The sequence below is a fragment of the Triturus cristatus genome, chromosome 7, assembly GCF_964204655.1.
Source record: "Triturus cristatus chromosome 7, aTriCri1.1, whole genome shotgun sequence".
In the NCBI taxonomy this organism is placed as follows: domain Eukaryota; kingdom Metazoa; phylum Chordata; class Amphibia; order Caudata; family Salamandridae; genus Triturus; species Triturus cristatus.
In genome coordinates this window covers 1334479534-1334504775 of record NC_140590.1, presented here as the reverse complement: position 1 = coordinate 1334504775, position 25242 = coordinate 1334479534, and the positions used below count along the sequence as shown (strand labels likewise).

General features: G+C 39.7%; 1 protein-coding gene across 2 annotated transcripts in view; it reads right to left on the bottom strand.

The window, feature by feature from the left end:
• LOC146811985 (uncharacterized) overlaps positions 1–25242 on the bottom strand; it is a 562758-nt gene that overhangs the window by 127363 nt on the left and 410153 nt on the right. For both annotated transcript variants that reach the window (XM_085614545.1, XM_085614544.1), the window contains exon 14: positions 4175–4218. In XM_085614545.1, coding sequence (XP_085470671.1) covers positions 4175–4218 — 44 coding nt within the window. The remainder of the gene's footprint in view (positions 1–4174; positions 4219–25242) is intronic.

Sequence of the window (25242 nt, the reverse complement as noted above, 5' to 3'; positions counted from 1 at the left end):
ATGGGCTGACTACAGCCTTTTATAAGGAATATTCTGATTTAATAGCTCCACGCCTCCTGCAGGTATATCTGGAAGCGGTGGAGACAGGCATCCTCCCTCCCACCCTACGTGAGGCCTCCATTATCGCCCTGCTGAAGCCAGATAAAGATTCTACTGCACCTGATTCGTATCAGCCCCTTTCCCTAATAAATTTAGATGCAAAAATATACGCCAAACTCATAGCCAACCGGCTGCAACCAATGCTGCCGCAGATAGCGCTGCCGGACCAGTCTGGTTTTATACCGGGTCGTTCAACAGCCCATAACTTACGTACATTGTTTGGCCTGCTACATTATTTAGCTCCACATGTTCAAGCAATAGCCACGCTGTTAGACGCCACAAAGGCATTTGATTCACTAGAGTGGCGATTCCTGTTTACACTGCTACCCCACTTAGGGTTTAGCCCCCTATTCATCCAACAAATACAGTTGCTATATGCAGGCCCTGTGGCACGAGTCAAGATTAACGGACAAATGTCGGAGCCTTTTGCCATAACCAGGGGAACAAGACAGGGATGCCCACTGTCGCCCTTGTTGTTTGCCATCGCCACTGAGCCATTGGCAGCCCGTCTACACCAGCACCATACGCAGCAGAGCATAGGGTTTACGTTTTGGGGACTGTTGATTTCCATGTATGCAGATTACATGATAATATATCTAACCAACCCGAAAGAAAACTTCGTAGAAGTAATGAGAGAGATCGTCCGCTATGGTGGGCTTACAGGAATCCAGGTAAACTGGTCAAAATCGGTAATCTTTCCACTCACAGATGACACCACCCCAGTGGACGTAGAGTTTCCTATTCAGTGGGCGAGTAGTAAAGTTAAGTATTTGGGAATATGGGTGAGCAGATCACTCCAGGAAATATGGCTGGCGAACTATGGGAAAGTACTGGACTGGATAGAGAGTAAGATAAAGCGATGGAGACAACTTCCCCTATCACTGATGGGTCGCATAGCCATCATCAAGATGGTAATCCTGCCCAAACTATTATACTTGTTTGTAAACATTTCGATGCCGTTGAATACACACTTTTTCCGGAAACTGAGATCCAATATGATAGATCTGATGTGGGCGGGCAAGCAGCCTAGGGCAGCCTGGAAGCTGCTGACCCTACCATTTACTCAAGGATGGACTGGGAGCTCCCGATTTCAAACTTTATGCATACAGCACGCAAGCGCAGTACTTGCACTTCTGGCAGCTCCCAACGCCCTTACAGCCACACGTGGCGGTAGAAATAGATAAAGTAGCCCCCATGCCTCTAAACACGGTAATCTATCAGCCTTACAAGAGACCACACTCAGAAATTGACATGGTAGAAACCATGAGGTGGGCATGGACAGGAATTGCACGGAGGGCCAATCTTGAGGAAATATACCCCCCATCCATGCCGATAGGGGGTAACCCGCTACTAACTCCATTAATGGACAAAGCTATTGCATTAAGAGCAAAGGCACATGCGTTGGAAAGGGGCAGCGATCTATTCCCGAGGGACACGTTTCTGTCGATACAACAAATGTCTAACCCCGAAGCACCCACGGCATCGGATATGTTGTTGTACTATCAGATTAGGGCTGCATGCCGCGCTAGATACGTGTCATTTCCACAAGCGCCTCCTGCACTGCCTGCACTAGAGATTATATTGGTTAACCCCTCACCCCGTAAATTGATTACGCGAATCTACAGCATAACGCAAAAGAGTCACCTATAATTATATGCACCACAAGAGCAGAATGGGAGAATCACTCCAACCTCACTATCACGGAAAAACAATGGCAATATTGCTGTTCACAATTAGAAAGTCTCTCCCCCAATTATAGACTAAGACTAATTCATTTTAACTTTCTACATAGACTATACTGGACGCCCTCCCAGCTGCATCGTATGGAAATTTACCCGGACACGAAATGTTGGAGATGTGGGGCCCAAGAGGCCACATTCTCCCATCTGGCATGGAACTGCAGACCTATTGAGTGCTTTTGGATGGCAGTTTTGGGGCATATCAGGCAAATAACTAATAACGAGGTAAGGGCATCCCCGCTGACGGCACTCCTGGGCTACGTGGCCGAAGTTCCGAAGAAGTCACAGAAACTTACGTCCATGCTGCTCTTATTAGCTAAAAGGCAGGTTGCGCTTAATTGGAAGAAGCGACGAGCCCCTACAATAGCAGCATGGTTGAATAATGTAATATACTGCAAGGACCAGTTGTCCAATTATTATGAATTAATGCCTGGCAGATCCAGACCTTTGGATATTTGGCAACCATTCGATACCTGGCTAGACGCGGGAGGTTCAGACTTATGCAGGAACTAAGCGGATATGCTGGAGTTGAGCGGCTGGGGCTGGGGGTAATCACTAAACATCTCGGACTGGGATCTAGGGTATGGGGAACGAGATGTGAGGATCCAGAAAAGTGACATGAAAGGGTATGGAAGATCGGACCAACTATATCACTCATATACATCACACGACATACAGGGTGGCACTACAGTCCATTCGAATATGGCAGGTGGGAGGAGGCAGAGGGGGGGGTTACTGGTAAGTTAAGTTAAGTTTTATTGTATATGAACTCATGACATATGCTGTGACAGGCTCATCAGAAGACAATGGGATGCTACTGCACGAATGTTTGACTTCGCTGCCGGCCCGTTGGGTCGTAAGCATGAAAGCTGTGTCCTGTTAGTCAAGTAATAGTACATTCTGTGCTGCCGGCCTCCGGGTTTGTGCATACAGCTGTGTCACAAAAGTTTGTTTAAATAAAATAAAAAAATAAAAAAATGGAGTTCGGAAGTGGCCACCGTCTTGTGAGCGCGATGCCTACTGCACAGACTCGGATGGCTCCGAAGATCTACAGGCGTCCTCAATTCAGAGCACAGTGTTCCTTGTCAAGGATAGGAACATGGAGGACTGACAGATTTTAGTTAGTGTAAATTACCCCAAGGAACAATAATCACCTATAACGGAAAGTCAACATTGTTAATATATCGGACACTTTCGCATGAGAACTGTATGAGCTCACTGAATGACATGGCAAATCTTATGAGAACCCTGGATTATGAGAAAGGAAGTTAGATGGCAACTTTACGGGGTCCAGCCAATCACAAAGCGTTTTCAATTCAGTAAATGTTACATGTCCCCCTGAATTTGTTATAAAAGAATAGTAGAATAGGGAGGAGTTAGTGCGTCCCGGAGGAGAGAGTGCGTTCCAGAGGGGTGTCCCGAATTTGCGTGATCGATTTGCTTGCACGATTGCTTGGTCCTTTGGATATCTTTGGGACTGTGCCATGTTGAGCGAAGGAACTTTGCGGACTTTTGAGTCTTGGTCTGCATTCGATTGGGACGATTTATCGAAAGGGAGTTGGGTTATGCAGAGCTAACAGAATTAGAGAAAAGACCCCCGATAGCAAGAATAGGTAAATATAAATGTCATGATTAAAATTCAAACTTTGCTGACCGAAATGTTAATTATACAATTGCAAGCAAGTATTTCGATAAACTAAACATTGATTAACAGAAAATGAGTTTGTGGTTCTTCAAGTAGGACATTAAAATAAGGATTCTGATACTTTAATGTGTTTTAGCCAGTTCTAGATCACCATCAACAAGTCCAACTAATTGGTCCATCGACCAAGTGGTGGAGTGCCTTGATGTTAAGGTTAGGATCCTATGAGTATTAATGTAAATATGTATATTTTGTAACAAATTTCCTTCCCTATAGGTAATAAGTTACCCCCACATGTCCAGCGGATTTCCTCATCCTCCTGCGTGCGGGCTCGAGTGAGAAGCGTGAGTGTTGGTGTTATGGGCCCCACCAATTAATGTGTGTGTGAATGAATAAGTACAGTTGACGGATCTGTGACACAGGGAGGATATGTAAATCTGGCCCCTTTTCCACTGGAGCAGAGTCGTCACCAAAATGACACTGGAATAACTTAATAAATAAGAGATTATTTAACTCAAGAAAATGCTATTGAGGCAACGAGGGAAACAAGCTCCTAGTCGGCTCATCCATTCCCTCAGTCCACTCTGTGCTTCAACCGACTCTGCACGAGTCTTCTTTGACTCATGGAACTTTCGAAGAAAGCACGGGACATAGTAAACAGTGAAAATATCCACATAATCTTATAAATACTTACTTGTCTGGCTTCTCTCCTCCTGCACGTCTGCGGGAAGAACCTTCCTGAAGGAGACGCAAAATAGAAGGCTATGAGGGTGGCAGATATCAGCAAAGTGCAACATAACCAGTTTATTTTTATACCAATATCTCACCTCATTACAGGTAAGAATTGAAACACTTTACAGGATACCAGTAATGACAATTTAAACAAGTCAACCAAAAAAGGGGGGAAAGACAGAGGACGTAGCCTCCTTACCTCAGTGAACAACCAAGAAGAGTCTCGATGCATTCAAATTGACCATCTTCCCATTGACCCTTATAGTTTTAAGGAAAACTATAAAGTAAATGGTGGGAGAGTCAGACCAGTGGGATAAAAAATACCTGGCTATGTGGGAAATTAATGTTTATTGGATCCTATAGCTGGTATTATTAAAAATGGAGAAAGGAGAGACATACGTCAATTATTGTGTGTCTCACAGTCAACATGTTTCAAGCCTATCCCCTAAGGCTTTCATCAGGACCAAGTGAATCATCCCATATACCACTCCTAATATAAACACCACCTGGGTCTTCTCAATAAATATTAGGGAGAGAAATAAATGCAATACAATACCTAATTGGTATTTTTTCTTGCACAAGATATTTTAGATGCCAAAATCAGGCCCCATGAGCTCGAGGCAAGAGGAAGGTGCGCTTGTAGTCACACAGTCCTCAAAGCTGCACCCTTGCCCTGCATATTCTGCCTGCCCATGGCTCAGACAGAGATCATTCACTTGGTCCTGATGAAAAGCCTTAGGGGAAAGGTTTTAAACATGGTCAAATAAAGACTTAGTTCCCACGTAGCCAGGTATTTTTAACCCACTGGTCTGACCCTCCCACTCTTATACCACTATTTACTTTATAGTCTACACCCTACAAAGTGCTCCCAAGTCTCCATCGGTCATAGTGCTGGAGCGGGTAAAATAAAATTATTTTGGTATACCCAATCCATTTATATATGTTTATATTAAAATGACTAAACAATGAATTTTAATGATTAAACAGTGTGCTGTGACGAACTAATCAACCTCATTAATCAAGAGAACATACGAGGGAATGCATTTGCATGGCTAAAATAATAGATGAACTAAGATTGTACGCATACTAAAAATTATATGTGTAGTTTAAGCAATGTTTATGTGATTTGCGCTTAAATAAACCCGCATTAATGGCTTTAATTGTCGCATATGGCTAGATAAATGCATACACATAAGGGTATTAGCAAGGGAATAACATTGTTTTATTCATTTCCATGTATTAATTACGTTTTGTGTTTCTTTACCTTAAGTTGACTATTTGGCCTGCTAAAAGATGGCCGCCAACTGAATCCATGCTAAAGTACATGACTTCATGCAATTGACAGCAGAGGAAGGCGTCTGCACTGACTACGTAGCAACCTCTCCTTGAACCCCTGAACCAGGTCCATGAAAATGTTGCAAAATGGGAACCAAAAGCCACCTTTCCACAATAGACTGATACTTTCCTGACCTGGGAACGATTTTCTCATACGCCTAGTTTAATACATCATCCGAATGTGAACATTTAAATTGTTGCTTAAAATCTTGGGACGGGGCTGAATTCAGCCAATGAAATGACTAGAAATTATGAAATGTTTCCTTTATATGTAAAATTTCAGTATAAATATTAGTAGTCCAGCGAGGGAAATTAGGTTACCACCCTACGATCTTGAGACGCACCCTGATCGATGCTATTCACGACGCTGACAGCAGAGGACGGGACGCTAGACTCTTTGATGATTTTCTGAGGACCCGATTTTGACTTGGAGAATGACAATTAGCCAGAATAGGTAATTATGACACAAGATTCTATTGCATTTGTTAGGATTTTGACCTGCAATTTTAATTAGATAAAGAAATTGATTGTTTGAAGAACTGTGTCGGGTGGTTATTTTTTGAAATGTATATTTTTTTAGCATAAGATTTGACGTGTTTATCATCAAAATCACTAGTACAACTAAATGATCCATTTGGCCTCCGGATGGAGGAATTGTCAGGATAAATACATAAATGTGGTCTCCTCCATCCAAGGAAATAAAGCTGTAGTTCGGAAGGGAAAATTGAAGACCACTCTCCTCTGTAGGCACGGATAGATTGATGGGAATGAATGTTGGTGTTATGGGCCCCACCAGCGTGTGATGTATGTATGTGCGGGTGACTGTGGAATCATTCCGTCCGTGGAAGCAGGAGGAGATTTTGCGTTCTGAACTGCACCAATAGCACGCTCCGTCCCGCAGCGGAAAGAACCAGAGGATGAAGCATGCCACCATGGGACACTTTGGTGGGTGAGGGTTATTTTAAGAAGACAATTTTAGCAACACAATAATTAACATAATATTAACTGGGCATGTGAAAAGTGACATATTCTGTGGCCGGGACTTGTGTTTTTTAAAATGAGGGTTAAGACTGTGACAGCCTCAGGTACCATCAAGTGGTGGTTTGAAATGACAACATAAGGCTACATGTATGAGGAGTGCCCCAGGATTGCAGTGACTGCCAAATCTCCCTGTAGTGTTCCTTGGTGCGGTAAGTATATATAGGTAAAACTAATATTTGGGACATATATATATATATATATATATATATATATATATATTACCTACTGGCGGTCGCCAGTAGGTAGTTATAGTTAGGACCGTGTTTCCATAGGAAATCTCAAAATTCTATTTTGAATAACTTTGGCGCCGGTTGACGAATCCTCGCGAAATTTTCAAAACTAATGGGGCGCTCCGCTCAGCTCCTACCCTGAAAGTTTCGGGGGGATTCGTCAAGCGGGGGCTGAGAAAAAAGGGGGGTCCCAAAACGCGTTTTCCCCATGCATTTTTCATAGGGACTTTAGTCGCAGCTACAGCCCGAACGGCTGAACAGAATTATGTGATATTTGGCAGAGAGGTAGCCATAAGGTCCATGAAGTGCCTTTTGCAGGTTTGGTGTAAATCTGTTCAGTATTTCCTGAGAAATTAGCATTTAAATCAATATATATATCGGTACGCGCGTACCGTGCGCGCACTGAGCAAGTCCTGTGCGCGCACCTTGCCGATCGCGAGCGCACTTCTGATTGGTTATTAGATGTCAGTAAACATTCGAATCGGTGGAAATCAGGAAGCGGCGGCCGCCATTTTGTCTCTCGCATAAAGAGGGGGTGATAAACAAAGGGGGAGAACTTGAAAAGGGGGCAGAGTGGGGAGATATTGACCCACTAGGCATTGTAAGGGGGGTCACAGTAGGACCTTGTAGGGCAAAAAAAAAGATTTATATTTTGGAAAAAAATATCGCCGAGTGCGCGCACCCAGCGCGCACCCGAAAAAAATCTTTAAAAAAAAAATAATAAAAAATCGCATTTAAGTGTTTAGATATAAGGTGGCTCTAAAAAGAGCCCTTGTGTTTATTGTTTGTTTTTTGGTACCTACAAGTAAGTACCGATGCAGAGTCTAAAGTTCAAGAGGAAGACTCTGTTGCCTTCATCAGTGAAGTGTACACCATCTCCTCTATAAATGTCTTGCATGTTGTAACGCAAGTTGTTGTGGTATATAGAACCCATACCATAGTCTCTGAGGAAAGCAGAAATAGATTTGTTGACGTGCTTCCTTGCTTTGTCAATCTGCGGACAAAATTGGTTGGACCAGTTTCACTTTTGCCTTTGGCATATGTTAGAATATACGAAGGCAGTTTGTGGAAAAAGCGACATCAATTGCACAAAGGTGTCCTTAATAAGCATTTCCAGACCTACCCCAGTTAAAGTGCCTAGGTCATTTCCACCACAGTGCACAATAATAAGGTTAGGCTGTGGGAGATGTAGAAAGGTTTTCACCAAAGGCATTAATTGGTACCACTTTAACCCTCTCTGACCAATCCATTTAATGTCTACATTTGGCAAAGCAAGGTCTCTCACCATACCTCTTTTTTCTGCAAATTGTTCACTCCAGAAGACATAGCTGTGACCTACAATCCACACTGTGAACATCTTCAAAGGAGATCTGGATGCACTCAGGAGGTGTCTTTCAGTAGAAAGGCAAAAAGAAATGAAAGACAGTTGAAAAATGGGGGCACACATACTTTTTTTTATAAAAAGAACTCATTGGCTATTTCAAACCATTCTACACTAAAAACTAGGCTGTATGTTTAAATTTTAAAAAGCATGTTTTGTATTGGTTCAGAAAAATGTGTGAACAAAGAACATTAGTTTGGATTTGCTGTTAGGTTTGAAAAGTCAAGCACTCTTGCTCTTTGGAAATGAAACATTGTCTGCTGAACTTCTGACCTCTCTGCTCACACCTGTGTTCCATGACCTGTTGCTATGGTAGCAGGCAGAAGTCAAGTTGGGGGAAGGGTACATTTGGAAAGGGGTTGAAGTTTTCAACCAATAGAAATGTGTGATTTCATTTGAAAAAATGTGGGAAGCACTGAGATTTGAAATTAACATGTATATGTGTGAAAAAAGAGAGGGAAACTGTGCCATTAACTGGTTCTGCTGAGAGGAGAGAGGTGTTCAGCTCAGAGATTCTGGTCTGATAAACTGCTGTGTGACTGCCACATTTCTTTCACAACTAACTAATTTTAAAGGTGAGTTATGAGTTTGAGAGGGGGTGTTTGTGGTTAATTTAGATATAAAAAAAGAATTGTGATTATTTGTTTAACCCAGGAAAGGGGCAGCCTGTGTTTTGTGCCTACCAACACAGCATGAGTCTGTGTGCGCACAGGAATTGTGGGCAGAGATTTAATTTGTGAAGATGTTGTTCAGTAAGAAATGCAGTCCCAGGAAAGGGGCAGCCTGTTGTGTTTACACAAATTATCCCTTAGCACACATGCACTGTTACATACATCCCTGCAGTCTTCATGCAGTTCTGGAAGTCTCTTTGCTCATCTGTCTTGCACCAGACAATACACAGTCTTCAGAAACACACTCTTGGCACACACGCAGCAGCTTCTCCAACACTCTCATGTGTAGTACTCAGCTCTGTGTGCTGTTTCAGATAGCAATGTGTAATGCAAACACATTGAACGTCACCAAGGCCTCATTTAAATTGATCTAGTCTAATCACTCACCCTGTAACACATGGTCATGGTGTTAAGGAGCTGTTAGGACATGTGCTGTTTTCTGCTTCTGTAAATGATATGGGAAATGTGTCAGGCAGTAACAGTAATTTGGTACTATTCAGGGACACTGTTTTGTTCCAAAAAACATAGTATGAGTCTGTGTGCGCACAGGAATTGTGGGCAGAGATTTAATTTGTGAAGATGTTGTTCAGTAAGAAATGCAGTCCCAGGAAAGGGGCAGCCTGTTGTGTTTATACAAATTATCCCTTAGCACACATGCACTGTTACATACATCCCTGCAGTCTTCATGCAGTTCTGGAAGACTCTTTGCTCATCTGTCTTGCACCAGACAATACACAGTCTTCAGAAACACAGTCTTGGCACACATGCAGCAGCTTCTCCAACACTCTCATGTGTAGTACTCAGCTCTGTGTGCTGTTTCAGATAGCAATGTGTAATGCAAACACATTGAACGTCACCAAGGCCTCATTTAAATTGATCTAGTCTAATCACTCACCCTGTAACACATGGTCATGGTGTTAAGGAGCTGTTAGGACATGTGCTGTTTTCTGCTTCTGTAAATGATATGGGAAATGTGTCAGGCAGTAACAGTAATTTGGTACTATTCAGGGACACTGTTTTGTTCCAAAAAACATAGCATGAGTCTGTGTGCGCACAGGAATTGTGGGCAGAGATTTAATTTGTGAAGATGTTGTTCAGTAAGAATTGCAGTCCCAGGAAAGGGGCAGCCTGTGTTATGTGCCTAAAATGATGGCATGACTCTGTGTGCACACAGGAATTGTGGGCAGAGATTTAATTTGTGAAGATGTTGTTCAGTAAGAAATGCAGTCCCAGGAAAGGGGCAGCCTGTGTTATGTGCGTAAAATGATGGCATGAGTCTGTGTGCACACAGGAATTGTGGGCAGAGATTTAATTTATGAATTTGTTGTTCAGTAAGAAATGCAGTCCCAGGAAAGGGGCAGCCTGTGTTATGTGTGTAAAATGATGGCATGAGTCTGTGTGCGCACAGGAATTGTGGGCAGAGATTTAATTTGTGAAGATGTTGTTCAGTAAGAAATGCAGTCCCAGGAAAGGGGCAGCCTGTTGTGTTTACACAAATTATCCCTTAGCAAACATGCACTGTTACATATATCCCTGCAGTCTTCATGCAGTTCTGGAAGTCTCTTTGCTCATCTGTCTTGCACCAGACAATACACAGTCTTCAGAAACACACTCTTGGCACACACGCCGCATCTTCTCCAACACTCTCATGTGTAGTACTCAGCTCTGTGTCCTGTTTCAGATAGCACTGTGTAATGCAAACACATTCAACGTCACCAAGGCCTCATTTAAATTGATCTAGTCTAATCACTCACCCTGTAACACATGGTCATGGTCTTAAGGAGCTGTTAGGACATGTGCTGTTTTTTGCTTCTGTAAATGATAAGGGAAATGTGTCAGGCTGTAACAGTAATTTGGTACTATTCAGGGACACTGTTTTGTTCCAAAAAACATAGCATGAGTCTGTGTGCGCACAGGAATTGTGGGCAGAGATTTAGTTTGTGAAGTTGTTGTTCAGTAAGAATTGCAGTCCCAGGAAAGGGGCAGCCTGTTGTGTTTACACAAATTATCCCTTAGCACACATGCACTGTTACGTACATCCCTGCAGTCTTCATGCAGTTGTGGAAATCTCCTTGCTCATGTCTCTTGCAGCTGACAATACATACTCTGCAGAAACACACTCTTGGGACACACGCAGCAGCTTCTCCAACACTCCCATGCGTACTACTCAGGACTGTGTGTAATGCAAACACATTCAACGTCACCACGGCCTCATTTTCTTTGCTCTACTCTAAACACTCACCCAGGTTGCAGATACTTATGGTATGAAGTAGCTGTTAGGAAATGTGCTCTTTTCTGCCTCTGTGATCTACAAGGAAAATGTGTAAGGCTGTAACAGCAATTATCACTTGATCTACCAGAGTAGTAAATGCGCTTTGAATTTGCAAATCAAATTCTGTTTTCTGCTTAGAAGCACACCATGAGGCTGTGTGCGCACAGGAATTGTGGCCACAGATATAATTTGTGTTGCAGTTGTTCTGTTAAAAAATGCACTTGCAGGAAAGGGGCAGCTTGTTTTTTTTCAACTGTGGTGGTTAGCACTGTGCACAAATTAGTAAATCACAAATGAGAGACAAATGGAAAAACATTTGAAATAAATGAAAAGTAAAAAAAAATATTTTAATGAATTATAATTACAAAAAGTTTTTAGTTCCTTGCAGGTATTGCTGAGCAACGGTGAAAAAAAAAATGCCTTTAAGGACAAGAAAGAGGAAAGAAAAGCAACAACAAGTATATCTGGACAAAACTGGGAAAAAAAATAGCAGGAGAAGCTGGTGATGGCAAAAAGAAAAAGTCTACTGGTAAGCAGAGCAGAGATCTTAAAAAAGATTTTCAAAAAACAAAAAAATGGCAAAAATAACTGTAAAACAAACAGAGTTTTATGTACAAAGCAACAACACAGTCAACAGCAAAAAAAAAAAGCTAATGTACAATCAGAAGTATGTCAAACTGATTTAACACGAAAATAAGATTTTAAAAACATTCGTCGAAAAATGTTTCATAGAAGAGTGATGTTAAATTTGCTAAAGGATGTGAAAAAAACAAAATTTATTAAGAAAAAAAATGTATAGAAAATATTGTAAGTAAGGCTTTGGAAATAAAAAGAAAACTTTTTATTCTAATTTTGAATAGGATGCGTAGATTAGATAAATTAGTGAATGCAATGAAGTCACAAAGCAAAAGGAAAAGAGAAGTGAAAAAAAGTAACTTTTGTAAAGTGTTCTTGGGAGAATTGAAACACAGTTCAAGTACTGAACCATTTTTTAATGAAGAGAGTTATCTTCAAAGTAATAGTTTGTTGCATGCAGTTGACACCAATGGTAGAGCATATGAAGTTAAGGATGGTTGTGTGATGCAAAAAGAGAAAATGGTCCCAAGAAATGAGGAAGAAGTAATGGCTGCTGAGGCTATGGGGAGACGTCCAAAAGCCCCAGTGTACACTTGGAACTGTAGTAGTATTTGTACTGTGCGTCAGGAATCTATTGATAAATTACGTGACTTTCTAAGAGAATATAGTAAAAAGAGTGTAAAACAGAAGATGAAGGTGCTTCAAACACTAGATCCATGCAGAGTGAGAGAAAATACTGGTTTGTAGGGACATTCTCTGGCTTGTCTATCTAGAAAAGTGTGTAAAAGTGTTTTTCATCATTTTGGGATGCTGGCTGTTCATCATACTGAAATGAGAAAGTTTGTGAGAACATTGTATTTTGCTAAAAGTCCAGCAGTAAAGTTGAATGAGTTGAATAATGCTCTGTTCCGTGGATCTGTATCAGATGTAGTGAAGGTTACTGATGAGATTCAGTTTTGTTACTTTGGTCCAGAACAAGAAAGTGCAGAAAAGGACACAGTAAATGAGGAAAATGAGGAACAGAATGTAGAACTCATTATTACTAAAAATTTTGAGGATGAAATGACAAAACTTACTATCACCTCTAATGAAAGACCAAATATTACTTGTATTTGTTGCCGCAGAAGTCATTAATAAAATTCAAACAAGGAATGTTGATCTGTATAAAAAAAGTGAAAATGAAGATAATTATAAGTGGAAGGATTTTGCAACACATATATTTCTTGAAAATTGTTTTGAATTGGGTGAAGATCAGCGTATTTGTAAATACTGTTATAATAAGTTAGAAGAAAATAGAATGCCGACCAGAGCTGTACATAATAATTTAGAATTGGATGCTATTCCTGCCGAACTTTCTGAATTAAATACATATGAGTCTATACTCATTCAATGTGTTCATCCGTTCCAGACCATAGTACGTATGGAGCCCAAAACTGGTAAATTACCTCCTTCTGATTTACTGAGAGGTTTAAAAGGAAGAGTGGTGTATTTGCCCTTGGATTTGAAAAAAAATATGGAAACTATTGATGCAGATACTTTGGAAACTGAACCATTAGTAATTCTGGTTAATGGTGTACCTACAAATAATAAGAAGATTTGGCAGGAGCTGGTGGATGTACGAAAAGTACAAAGAGCAAATTTGTATTTGAAAAAAAATAATAAATGGTATGAATCAATTTATATAGAAGAAGAAGAAGAAGATTTACAAGAAGACACAGAAACACCAACTGGTCAAATTGAAAAAGTGGACAAGTCAAAGGAAGAAGAAATTTATGAACATTTTAGCATACATCCTCTTCATTCAAAAGAAGTTATGGGAGACACTATTGATCTGTTTCAGATGAAGAAAGCAAAAGGAACTCCCGTGAGTGTATGGGAGGAGAGCTTGGAAGCTCGATGTTTTCCCCAGCTGTTTCCTACAGGAAAAGGAGGACGATACGATGAACGTCCAGAACAGATTCCAGCTTCTGAGTATCGGACTACAAGACTATATGCAGAAGATCCAAGATTTCGTCAAAGTATTCCTTATTTGTTCCATCTTTTATTTGAAAGCGACTTGTCTGCATTATCTTATGCAGTAAATCACATTTTAAAAAGTGGAGTACATTTACAAAATGTGTCTGCTAAGGATTTTATGGAGAAAGTGCAGCACCGAGATGATCATTTGGAAACACAACTGATCAATCTGATGGCTTGTCAGCGTGGGACAAATGAATATTGGTACCAACGCCATGGTGAATTAAAATGCATGTTACGGAATTTAGGAACTCCTACATGGTTTCTAACCCTAAGCTGTGCCGAGTACGCTTGGGATGATCTACTGGATTTTCTACGAGAGGCAAATTCAAACATTAAAAACATTGAATACAAGACAGCTGGAGAACTGTGCTCATTGGATCCAGTTAATGTTTGCAGATATTTCAATCATAGATTTGAGGCTATGATGTCCTTCATCTGCAATAAAAAAAATCCACCTCTTGGAGAAGTAGTGGATTTCTTTTGGAGAAAAGAGTACCAGGCAAGAGGTGCTCCTCATATTCATATGCTGTTGTGACTCAAGGATGCCCCAAAGTTTGGAACAGATACTGATGAAGCAGTGTTATCTTTCATTGAAGAATATGCAACATGTGCTATACCTAAAAGCACAGAAGAGAAAAAGTTAAAAGAACAAGTTTTACGTTTCCAAAGTCATCGGTGTGGAAAATACTGTCGACGGAAGTACAAGACGAAAGATAAATTCTACACAAAGTGTCGATTTGGATTTCCTAGACCTGTTCTTTCAAAAGGAAGAGTCAACAGTTTTATGTCAGCTGTGCGACATACTATAACCAGAAAATCTCCCAAAAATACCTACAACCTAAAAAGAAATGAAGAGTCAAAATGTATAAATGACTTCAACCCAGTCATTTTATCCATGTGGAATGCTAACATGGATATTCAGTATGTGGCAGACAATTCTATTGCTGTTGCTCGGTATGTGACATCTTACATCACTAAATCTGAGAAAACAGAATTGAAGGAAATGTGGGTAGAGATTTCTCACGAGAAGACTGTCAGTAAGAAGCTGTACAGTTTCAGTTTAAAGATGTTATCGCATCGAGAAATTGGATCCTACGAATGCTCAGATAGGTTATCATCTGCAAGTCTTTACTCGAAATCCAGAAGAATAATTTGGGTAAGCTTAGGCCTTGCAGGAATGAGAAATCGGGTACTGAAATCTGTTGGAGAAATTGAATATTTGGCCGAGAATGACCCAGAAAGTACAGATATTTTGAAATCAAACATGTTGGACACATATTACCCAAAGAGAAGTCATCATCTTGAGAACATGTGTCTCTATGAAGTGCTGCAGAACTACATTTTTTCACGGAAAGCCACAGAAGACATCAACAATGGAAAATATAAAGTCATTGGTGAGGAAGGATGTTTGGTGAAGCAAACAAAAGGAAGTTTGATAAATCACAGGAAGCTCAGTTGCGAAACTACTGACAAAAAGGAATTTTACTACTTGGCTCTTTTACAGCTGTTTAAACCATGGCGTTCAGAGGACGAACTACTGGGAGAATTTCAAAGCTATGAAGATTCTTTTAATGCTAGCAAAGACAGTATAGAATGCAGTACTTTCACAACTTATGTCCAAATGTTAAATGAAGAAAATGAACAGGAAGCAAAAATTGCTGCTGAAGTAGCTAGAGACAGTTCTCAAGACAGCCAAAGTTCAGGAACACTTAGTCAAGATCCCCTAGGACAACCAATCATAGAAAATGAAGCTGCAGTAGCCATGACTGAAGTAGAAACGGCTATGAATCAAGCACAGGAAGATTCAATCGACTTACTAAATCTGGAACAACAACTGAATGAAGAACAAAAAGAAATTTATGAAGAAGTCATCAAAAAAATTGATCATGGATTACTACATGAAAAGAAAGAGTGCTCATGCACATCATTTGAACCAATCAGGATGTATGTGAGTGGACAAGCTGGAACTGGTAAAAGTTTCTTAATAAAAGTCATCAGAAGCTACCTACAGCAAAAAACAGCTTCAAATTTGTCTTGTGTGGTAACTGCTCCAACTGGGTTAGCAGCCTATAACATAAAAGGAATTACCTTACATCGCTTGCTAATGTTACCAGTGGAGCATGAGAACAAAATAGAATACCACAAGCTAACTGGAGAAGCATGCCTCGAAGTTTCAAGAGTGTTGAAGAAGATGCAAGTTCTCATTATTGATGAGGTGAGCATGGTTTCAAATTTAATGCTTGCCTTTGTGCATTTAAGAATGCAACAAATTCTTAAGAGAGACTATGACGTGTTATTTGGAGGTAAACACGTCATAGTTTTTGGAGATCTTTTACAGCTCACTCCAGTTAAAGGACAACCAGTGTTTAATACTGTGACACATGAAGACACGAAGAAGTCATTGGGAAGCATTGGTAATGCGAATATTTGGTCATTCTTTGAGTACAAAGAACTCACTACCAATATGAGACAAGCAAACGACGAAGATTATGCAAATATTCTGAAAGATATCAGAATTGGACTACTCACAGAAGTTGGCAAAAAAGCATTACAGAGTCGGTTGCTACATAACTTATTTCCAAATGAAGAAATAGTTGCAGAGAAAATATACCAGAACATTGCAGATCAAAATACTGTAATCTGCTTAATGCCAACACTACGTGAGTGCTCAATATTCAATGAGGAACTTTTGAAATTGGAAAAGGAAGAGATTAAGAAAATGGAAGCAGAGGACAAAATTCAGCATGAAAGAATTACTTTTACATTAACAGGCAAACTGAAAAATAAATTGGATTCACTAGAGAAGAATATTTCCAAAACAGCTGGATTAGAAAAAAATCTATATGTTTGCATGAATTGTCGAGTGATTTTAAGGAGAAATTTGGATGTAGAAAAAGGTTTAGTGAATGGAGCTATGGGAAGAGTTGTGGGTTTTATTAATTATCAGAAAAAAGAAGGAATTGAATGTTTAAAAATAAAATTTGATCAGATAGAAGAAGTTAAAGACATTTGTTGTTGTTCAGTTCGTTTCCTGCTTGTGAAAGACTTATATGTACGTAGGAAGCAGTTTTCGTTTTCTCTAGCATATGCTGTAACTATTCACAAGTCTCAAGGATTGACTGTAGATAGTGCTTTTGTAAACATTGGTTCTACTGTGTTCAAAGAAGGTATGGCATATGTTGCTTTGTCACGAGTGAAAACATTATCTGGTTTATTTATGATAGACTTTGATGACTCAAAAGTTAGTGCTGATACAAACTGTGTAAAGGAGTATAACAGATTAAGAAGAACCTATGCTCCTCATTTAGGTCAACATCCTGTGATTGAAAAACATGTTGTTTGTCGGAAAAGGAGATTTGGGAATATCTGTAATGTGGATGAACAGAACAAAAAAAAAAGGACAGTGATGTGATAGCAAGGAAAACGAAAAAGGACAGTGTTGAAGAGGTTGTTGGTTGCCATTTTGAAAATAGCTCTGGTGTCAACTGCTATGCAAATGTAGTGCTGAATGTTGTATTTTATCTTGAAAAGTTGCTAGAACAGATAATAGTAAATCATGGAAAAAGATTGTGTTCTATGCTGAGTCTCCTTTATGAGAGGCTGAGTAATGATAAAACTGAAATAGAAAGTGCTACTGATGTTAGAAATCTTTTAGATGTATGTTGTGGTTCTACACAGTTTAAAGAAAATGTCCAGCAAGATGCTCAGGAATTCTTAATATATATTTTGAGTGTACTAGAAGATGAAGGAGTAGAAGTAGAAAACTTATTTGGTGTCTCTTACAAATGGGAACATTGCTGTGAAAACTGTATGAACACATGTAGTAGTAATGTTGATTCAGAAAGGTTCATATTTTTACCATTACTACAAAGTAAATCAGTGACTTTTAGTAAATTAGTTAAAGATGCCAATCACAACATGGAATGTTCTGAATGTAAATCAGACATGTTTTCCACATTATTTTTACAGAAATATGGTCAGTATGTAATTTTAATGATGCAACGTTGTAGAGCTGATGGTTCAAAATTGGACACTTTAATAAAGAAGTTTACAGGACAGCAATTATCAATTTCTGGAAAAACTTTTGTTACAGTTGCAATAATTTTTCATGAAGGACCTACTGTAACTTCTGGGCATTACACAGTTTATCTTAAATGTGAAAAAGGCTGGACACTGTGTAATGATTCCCAATTGATTTTCAAGCAACGTTTGCCTTATGATTTACCCAATTCTTACTTAATTTTTCTGAAACCTAAATTTTGAAAACTAAAAACTGCATCTAAAGAAAGCATTTTTTTAATTTTAAAGGATTATAATTGAAGATATCACTTAAAAAGGATTTTGAAATTACTATTTGGCCTAAAGGAAAAGTAATAAAAACAATTGTGGACTCCTTTGACAGAAATTATTTTGGCATGTGTGCTTTTGCGACAAGGTTTAAAGACGGTTTGTCTAGAAAATTTTTATTCATCTAGAGAAGTACTTGTAATATATATGTAATATTTCTAACAAGGTATATTTTAGTGAGGAAAGTTTTAGGGCTTTTTTTTAAGCAATCTTTCAGATTGTTTTTTTTTTGCCCACTGTTAAATGATGAATACAATTGTTTTCACTATTTTAAGTGAAAAATAAAAAATTCTGAAAACAGCAAAAAAAGGGCAAAAAATTGCTTTGTAAAATATGTAAAAACATGTAATGCTTTTTGTAATGTATGATTGAATATTAATACTTTTTTTCTTTTTTTGCAGAACTGGAAAGAAAAAATAAAAATAAAATTCTGTTCTCTTGCAAAATACTTTTAAAATTTTTTTTTTCGAAAAAATTTATTTTTAAAAAAAAATAAGTGAAAAATATTAGTATTACTCAATCCTCCCTTTTCATGCTTCCATTTCTTCACCTCTTTTTGTACATTAAATTAAAAAAAAAAAAAAAATGTAAAAACCTTGGGTGCGCGCAGGGTGCGCGCACCTCAAAAAAAAAAAAAAAATCCCCCCCAAACATTTTTGGGGGTTTAGTTTATAAGTGGCTCTTAAAAGAGCCCTTGAGTTAATGGAGGGAAACAGGAAGAGAAAAACGAAAAAAAAGAAAAAACATCTATGGCCTACTGCACTCATGGGCATCAAATTTTCTCTGAATGAGATCAAGACTGGTCTCACACACAGAAATAAGTTTACCGCAATCAGTGCAGCGTGTGGACAACCTAGCAAAACAAGGTGGTCCAAAACGAGGTGTGGAAGAAGGCAAAGGCACCACTGCAGAAGAAGTGCTCGGCTGAGCTGCCGAAGATGTGCTCGGCTGAGCTGCTGCAGATGTCGTCGGTAGAGCAGGTGGAGGGTTTGCTCCAGAAGCTCGACGAAAAGTCACTGGATGCATTTTGTCAACATGCCTCAACATAGTGTGAATGCTAAAAGAATATTTCTTGTTAGGATTCCCACGTGACAAGACTTTTTGACAAAGTACACGTGTAACTTTAGGTGCATTTACCTTTTTTTGTCCCTCTGGAAAAGTGAAAAACTGCCATATAAAGCTGTCTTTCTGCTTCCTGCTCCTCTGCCTCTCAAGAGTGTCCTGGTCACTGTCTGAAGATGGTTGCTGTTCAGCCATTGTCTCTCAACAACAGAATAGCTCCTTCTCCAAAGGAATCAGAACTAATAATGAGGGGAGTAGGTGTGGTTTGGGAAGATTCTGGAACTGAAAGTACTTCAAACCAATCAAAAGTGATGATTCTTGATCACATGACTTGCCATGAGGGGATTGGGTATGGTGTTGAAACAATCAGAAACTGAAAGTAATGATAACCAATAAGAAGTGCTGTTTTATTATGCATATACCCGAGGTGCGCGCACTGCGCAAGCTCCGAGCGCGTACCTCGTGATTACGTATGCGTGAACGCGTAGGAGCGCATGTGCATACGTCATATGCGCATACGTAGCGCGCATACGTTGAACGCGCGTATACGCGACCGTTATTGCGCGTAATTTTAGCGTATGCGGAAGTAAACCGCGTGGAGCGCGTAGGACGCACGCACGCATGCGTACGTACGCATACGTACTGGGTGCGCGCTCCCAGCGCGCACTATGACGTATATTTGCGTACGTAAATAACGTACGGCGATCTTCATAAAAAACGTACGAAATTGTACTAGGAGCGCGCTCAGAGCGCGCACTCCAAGAATTTATATAAAAAAAAAAAAAGTGGAGAAAAATTAATTGCAAAAATTTAAAAAACTGTTCAATTTTATCCTAATTGAAATTTTTAAAAAAAAGCAAAAACAAATAAAAAGATACAGATAATATATAAATGAATACATAGGAATTTTATTTTTAATATAAAAAAAATGTTTTTAATTAAATAATACAAAAATTAGCATTTAAAAAACCGTACAAATTCACTGAAAAAACCAAAGGTTTCACACACGTTATAGTTAGGAATTAGCATTTAAAAAACCTTGCAAATTCACTGAAAAAACCATAGGTTTCACACATGTTATAGTTAGCTGGACATTTCACTCGTGAAAAACCAATGAAATTCCCCCGTTATAGTTAGTTCAGCTAACTATAACTCGCGCCCCCGCAATGCACTGCTGATGACGTCACATATTACATCACTCATGACATGGTCAGTGACATCACTCATGACATCACTGATGACATCTCAAATGACATCACTGATGACATCATCCTTGTGACAGAGTGGCAGACCTCCTCTCACCCTAATATAACCTTTGATACACACATTCAAAACTAGAGACTAAAATTTTCAAAAAATGGACATACCAATACCAGTTACAACAACCTCTTGAGTAATTCTAAGATCCACATACACATCCACTCATTCACCAACAGTCCTGTACAGTCACTCATACATGTACTCACTCATCATATGTACTCATACACCTATACATCCTGTTACACAATGCCACTCATCCACAGAGTTACTGACACACATAGTCACTCATGAAAATAAAGAAAGAAACATACATTTACTTGCATATACATTTATACACACACCACCACACTTACTTCTACGGGAACTTACACATACTTAGTCTTTTAAACAATCACTTATAGAAACACATACTTATTCATACAGGAACTCTTTCAATCTCTCACTCTCACATATACTCACTTATATACACCAATAGTCACATATACTAGTTTAAAACATATGTAGTTACTCATAGAGACACTATTGAGACAGTCATTCACTCACTAACACACCCATGCACACACTCATCCACCCATACAGTCCTGCAGACATGCTGTCTTCAACACATACAAACAGTGAGTCACTCATTCATGTACCTATGCAGTACGTAATACCCCCCACCGAACCATACACACACTCACACTGATACTAAAAAAAAACAACCAATAACCTATATAAACACCCATGTAGCTACTCACCAACCCATGCAGCCACTTATGCACAAAGTGAGAGACTGATAAAGATATTTACATATTTAAACATTACTCACTAAGCCATGTATTCACTAAGATACACTTAATCAGTCAGTTATACAATCAATTTTTCAAAAACAAATCATCCATTTAGACACTTATATACCCATTTATTCTTCCATCGTCCGTGAGATATACATATATAAAACATATTTAATTTTCAGAAAAATACACATTCACTGGATGATGTCATCAGCGATGTCATTTGAGATGTCATCAGTGATGTCATGAGTGATGTCACTGACCATGTCATGAGTGATGTAATATGTGACGTCATCAGCAGTGCATTGCGGGGGCGCGAGTTATAGTTAGCTGAACTAACTATAACGGGGGAATTTCATTGGTTTTTCACGAGTGAAATGTCCAGCTAACTATAACATGTGTGAAACCTATGGTTTTTTCAGTGAATTTGCAAGGTTTTTTAAATGCTAATTCCTAACTATAACGTGTGTGAAACCTTTGTTTTTTTCAGTGAATATATATATATATATATATATATATATATTCACTTAAAAAACCATAGGTTTCACACATGTTATAGTTAGCTGGGCATTTCCCTCGTAAAAAACCAATGAAATTCCCCCGTTATAGTTAGTGCAGGCAACTATAACTCACGCGACCGCAATCCTCTGCTGATGACGTCAGATATTACATCACTGTATTTAGACACTTATTTACCCATGTCTTCTTCCATTCATCTTTAGCTATACATATATTACATTTTATTTTTTTCAGAAAGACACATATGTCATCAGTGATGTAATATCTGACGTCATCAGCAGAGGATTGCGGTCGCGTGAGTTATAGTTGCCTGCACTAACTATAACGGGGGAATTTCATTGGTTTTTTACGAGGGAAATGCCCAGCTAACTATAACATGTGTGAAACCTATGGTTTTTTAAGTGAATTTGCAAGGTTTTTTAAATGCTAATTCCTAACTATAACGTGTGTGAAACCTATGGTTTTTTCAGTGAATTTGTACGTTTTTTTAAATGCTAAGTTATGTATTTATTAATATATTTTTTTAAACAAAACTTTTTCACGGTGCACCGCGCACCCACTTTACGCAGTTCGTGCCGTGCCGTGTGCGCCCGGAGCGCTTCGTGCACCGTGCGCGCGCGGTGGGCACACGGTGCGCTTCGTGCACCGCCCGGCCACTTTACAAAGTTCTTGCCGTGCGTGCACGGAGCGCTTCGCCCCCAAGGGCCAAATACATTATTTTTTTTCGATAAATCGCGGAGTGCGCGCACGCTGCGCGAACTTCGCAGAATTTTTTCCGTTTGGGTGATTTTTCGAAAAAAAATTAATTGTTTTTTGGCCCTTGGGGGTCCTTCTGGGACCCCCTGACCACGGCTAGGGGGTCAGGAACTGTCTACCCTGCCCCCTTTTCACGTTCTCCACATTTGTTTTTCTCCCCCTCAGAGTGCGAGAGACAAAATGGCGGCCGACACTTCCTGGTTTCGACCGATTTGAATGTTTACTAAGATCTAACAACCAATCAGAATTGCGCTCACGCACGGCAAGGTGCGCGCACCCAGCGCGCACGCTGCGCGCGTACAGATATATATATTGATTTAAATGCTATTTTCTCTGGAAATACTGAACAGATTTACACCAAACCTGCAAAAGGCACTTCATGGACCTTATGGCTACCTCTCTGCCAAATTTCACGTAATTCTGTTCAGCCGTTCAGGCTGTAGCTGCGACTAAAGTCCCTATGGAAAAATCCATGGGGAAAACGTGTTTTGGGACCCCCCCTTTTTCTCGGCCCCCGCTTGACGAATCACCCCGAGACTTTCAGGGTAGGAGCGGAGCGGAGCGCCCCATTAGTTTTGAAAATTTCACGAGGATTCGTCAATCGGCGCCAAAGTTATTCAAAATAGAATTTTGAGATTTCCTATGGAAACTCGGTCCTAACTATAACTATCTACTGGCGACCGCCAGTAGATAATATATAGTATTAGTTCTAGCATGATGTCTATGGCCTTTCCACCCTCTTAACCAACATATACATCTCTTTATCACAATGTACATGGCTATTCATTAAGAATCAAACAGTACCCAGTTAACAAGGCATTGCACACCTCAGTTTGAGTACAGATCACTTCCCTGATGAGTGATAATTCAATTTTTGTACACTAACAATGTGATTTACTTACATATAATGTCTCAGCAATATTACATGTGAATAAATCACCACACAGGGCATACCAAAGTGGGATTACTTTAAAAAGTAAGTGAACACCCCATAGCATTTAAGTTACAATTCATTTTCATTTTATTTTGCAAAGTGTATTCCCATCCCTGACATACTGGGAGGTTTACTCCTCTCAATGCAAGGCAAGGCAAGGCAAGGAAATGAAAAATAAAGAAAAACCTGCAAAAAATGTTTTTCCACTAGAAAAAGATTTTTCCAGTGAAGAAAAAATCAAAGTTTTAAAGTGCAATTGCACTAGTGCAAGTTATTTATGCATAAGTAAATGTACAGCTGTCACGTTTACAAATGTAAAATGCCCTTGCATGTGATGAATTTGGATTTTATTAAACAAAACCAGAATTTATCCTGGGAACCTGTGACTGTTGCAGCCTCCCATGAGTACACCTATAATCCAGTGTGAATAGAAGAAAGTTGTAAACTTACTCAAAATATGAGTAAACTTTTTTTTAAAGAATAGGCCTCTAAATGAGATGGCCACAGATCAGAATGAATTGTTGGGCAATCACCTTGCCAGCAAGGCCCTCACACTCTCCACATGTATGCCCCTACAAGGATTAATTGTACGACATGATGGGTGAGGAATCGAAGTCCAACTGGTGGCCGGTCATCAGAGCCGAGAGTTGTATCTTTCCTTGATTTGCTTCAGAGCATAGGCCAGTAAGCAATCTTAATATGCATTTCTGTATCTGAGCTGCCTTCAACAAACTTTGCCAGTCAGAGAGGGCTCTTTCATTAGGCACTGAAAGGCAGCAGCATTACTGCACCACATAGAGGTATACACGTTATTACAAAGTCATGACAAGCAGCCTTTTTCAGTGTGGAAGGAGCATTTAGGAGGGCACATTTCTACTTTACCTAGAGTGCACAAAATCCTTGCATCCTTCCTGCTCCATTTTTTTGACACCTTGAAAGTCACCAGCACCTATGGCATTTGTTGAATGTGGACACAAGTGGACTCATCTCTTCTTACACTCATCCTTCATAGCCTGATGCAGAAGGAGTGGGTGGTGTGAGCTTTGTGCGAGTGATGGTTTGGCATCAACTTGAGACACACAAGGTTGTTCACATGAGTAGGTAAATAGACCTGCCAACTCACAGTGTCACTTTGTGCCACACAATTTTAGCATTCTTCACTCGGTCACCCGGTAAAGACTCGAAATCACACGATGATCACAAGGACAGTGTGAAACCACTGGAAAGAGTAGATTTCCAGCTCACCTGTGGACGCTCTGCGCTTTTAAAATTCATCACAGACTTTGAAGACTCTCTAGGACACCAGAGGAAGATTCAGAAGTCTTTTTTTTCTGCTGTGTTAGGAGGATTAGTAGTGGTGAGGCCAGGCATAAAATCCCACAGCACCCACAATGTCCTGCCCTGACCAATCTTCTTCCGTTCATCCCCACTTAAACAAATGTAAGATACGACACTGCAAGGACACAATGTCCTTATGCCTCCTAACTGACTCTAAATCTTTATGAGCTAACTGGAAAGCTACCAGACCCTGTTTCTCAGAAGTTCACCATCTTCACTGAAACTAGGGGCTTAGTTCATCGGGACCTGCAGAGTCTTACCAAAGATGACGCTGGAACATCACTTCTCGTCTGTAGACCAGTTGCATTTGTTTAGGTCAGGTTGACTGAAATATTCCTGCTATTAAAGCACATTGTGCATATTGACTAGTGAGGAGGGAGACATTTCTCTACCAGCTGTATTATGCTTGAGCTCTTTTTTTAGGTTTCACCTGCACAGCGTTTGCGTTGTGCTTGCGAAAACTCTTGCATTTAATATATCTCAAAATGGGCCCTTATCAGTTCCCTGTTGTAGAAT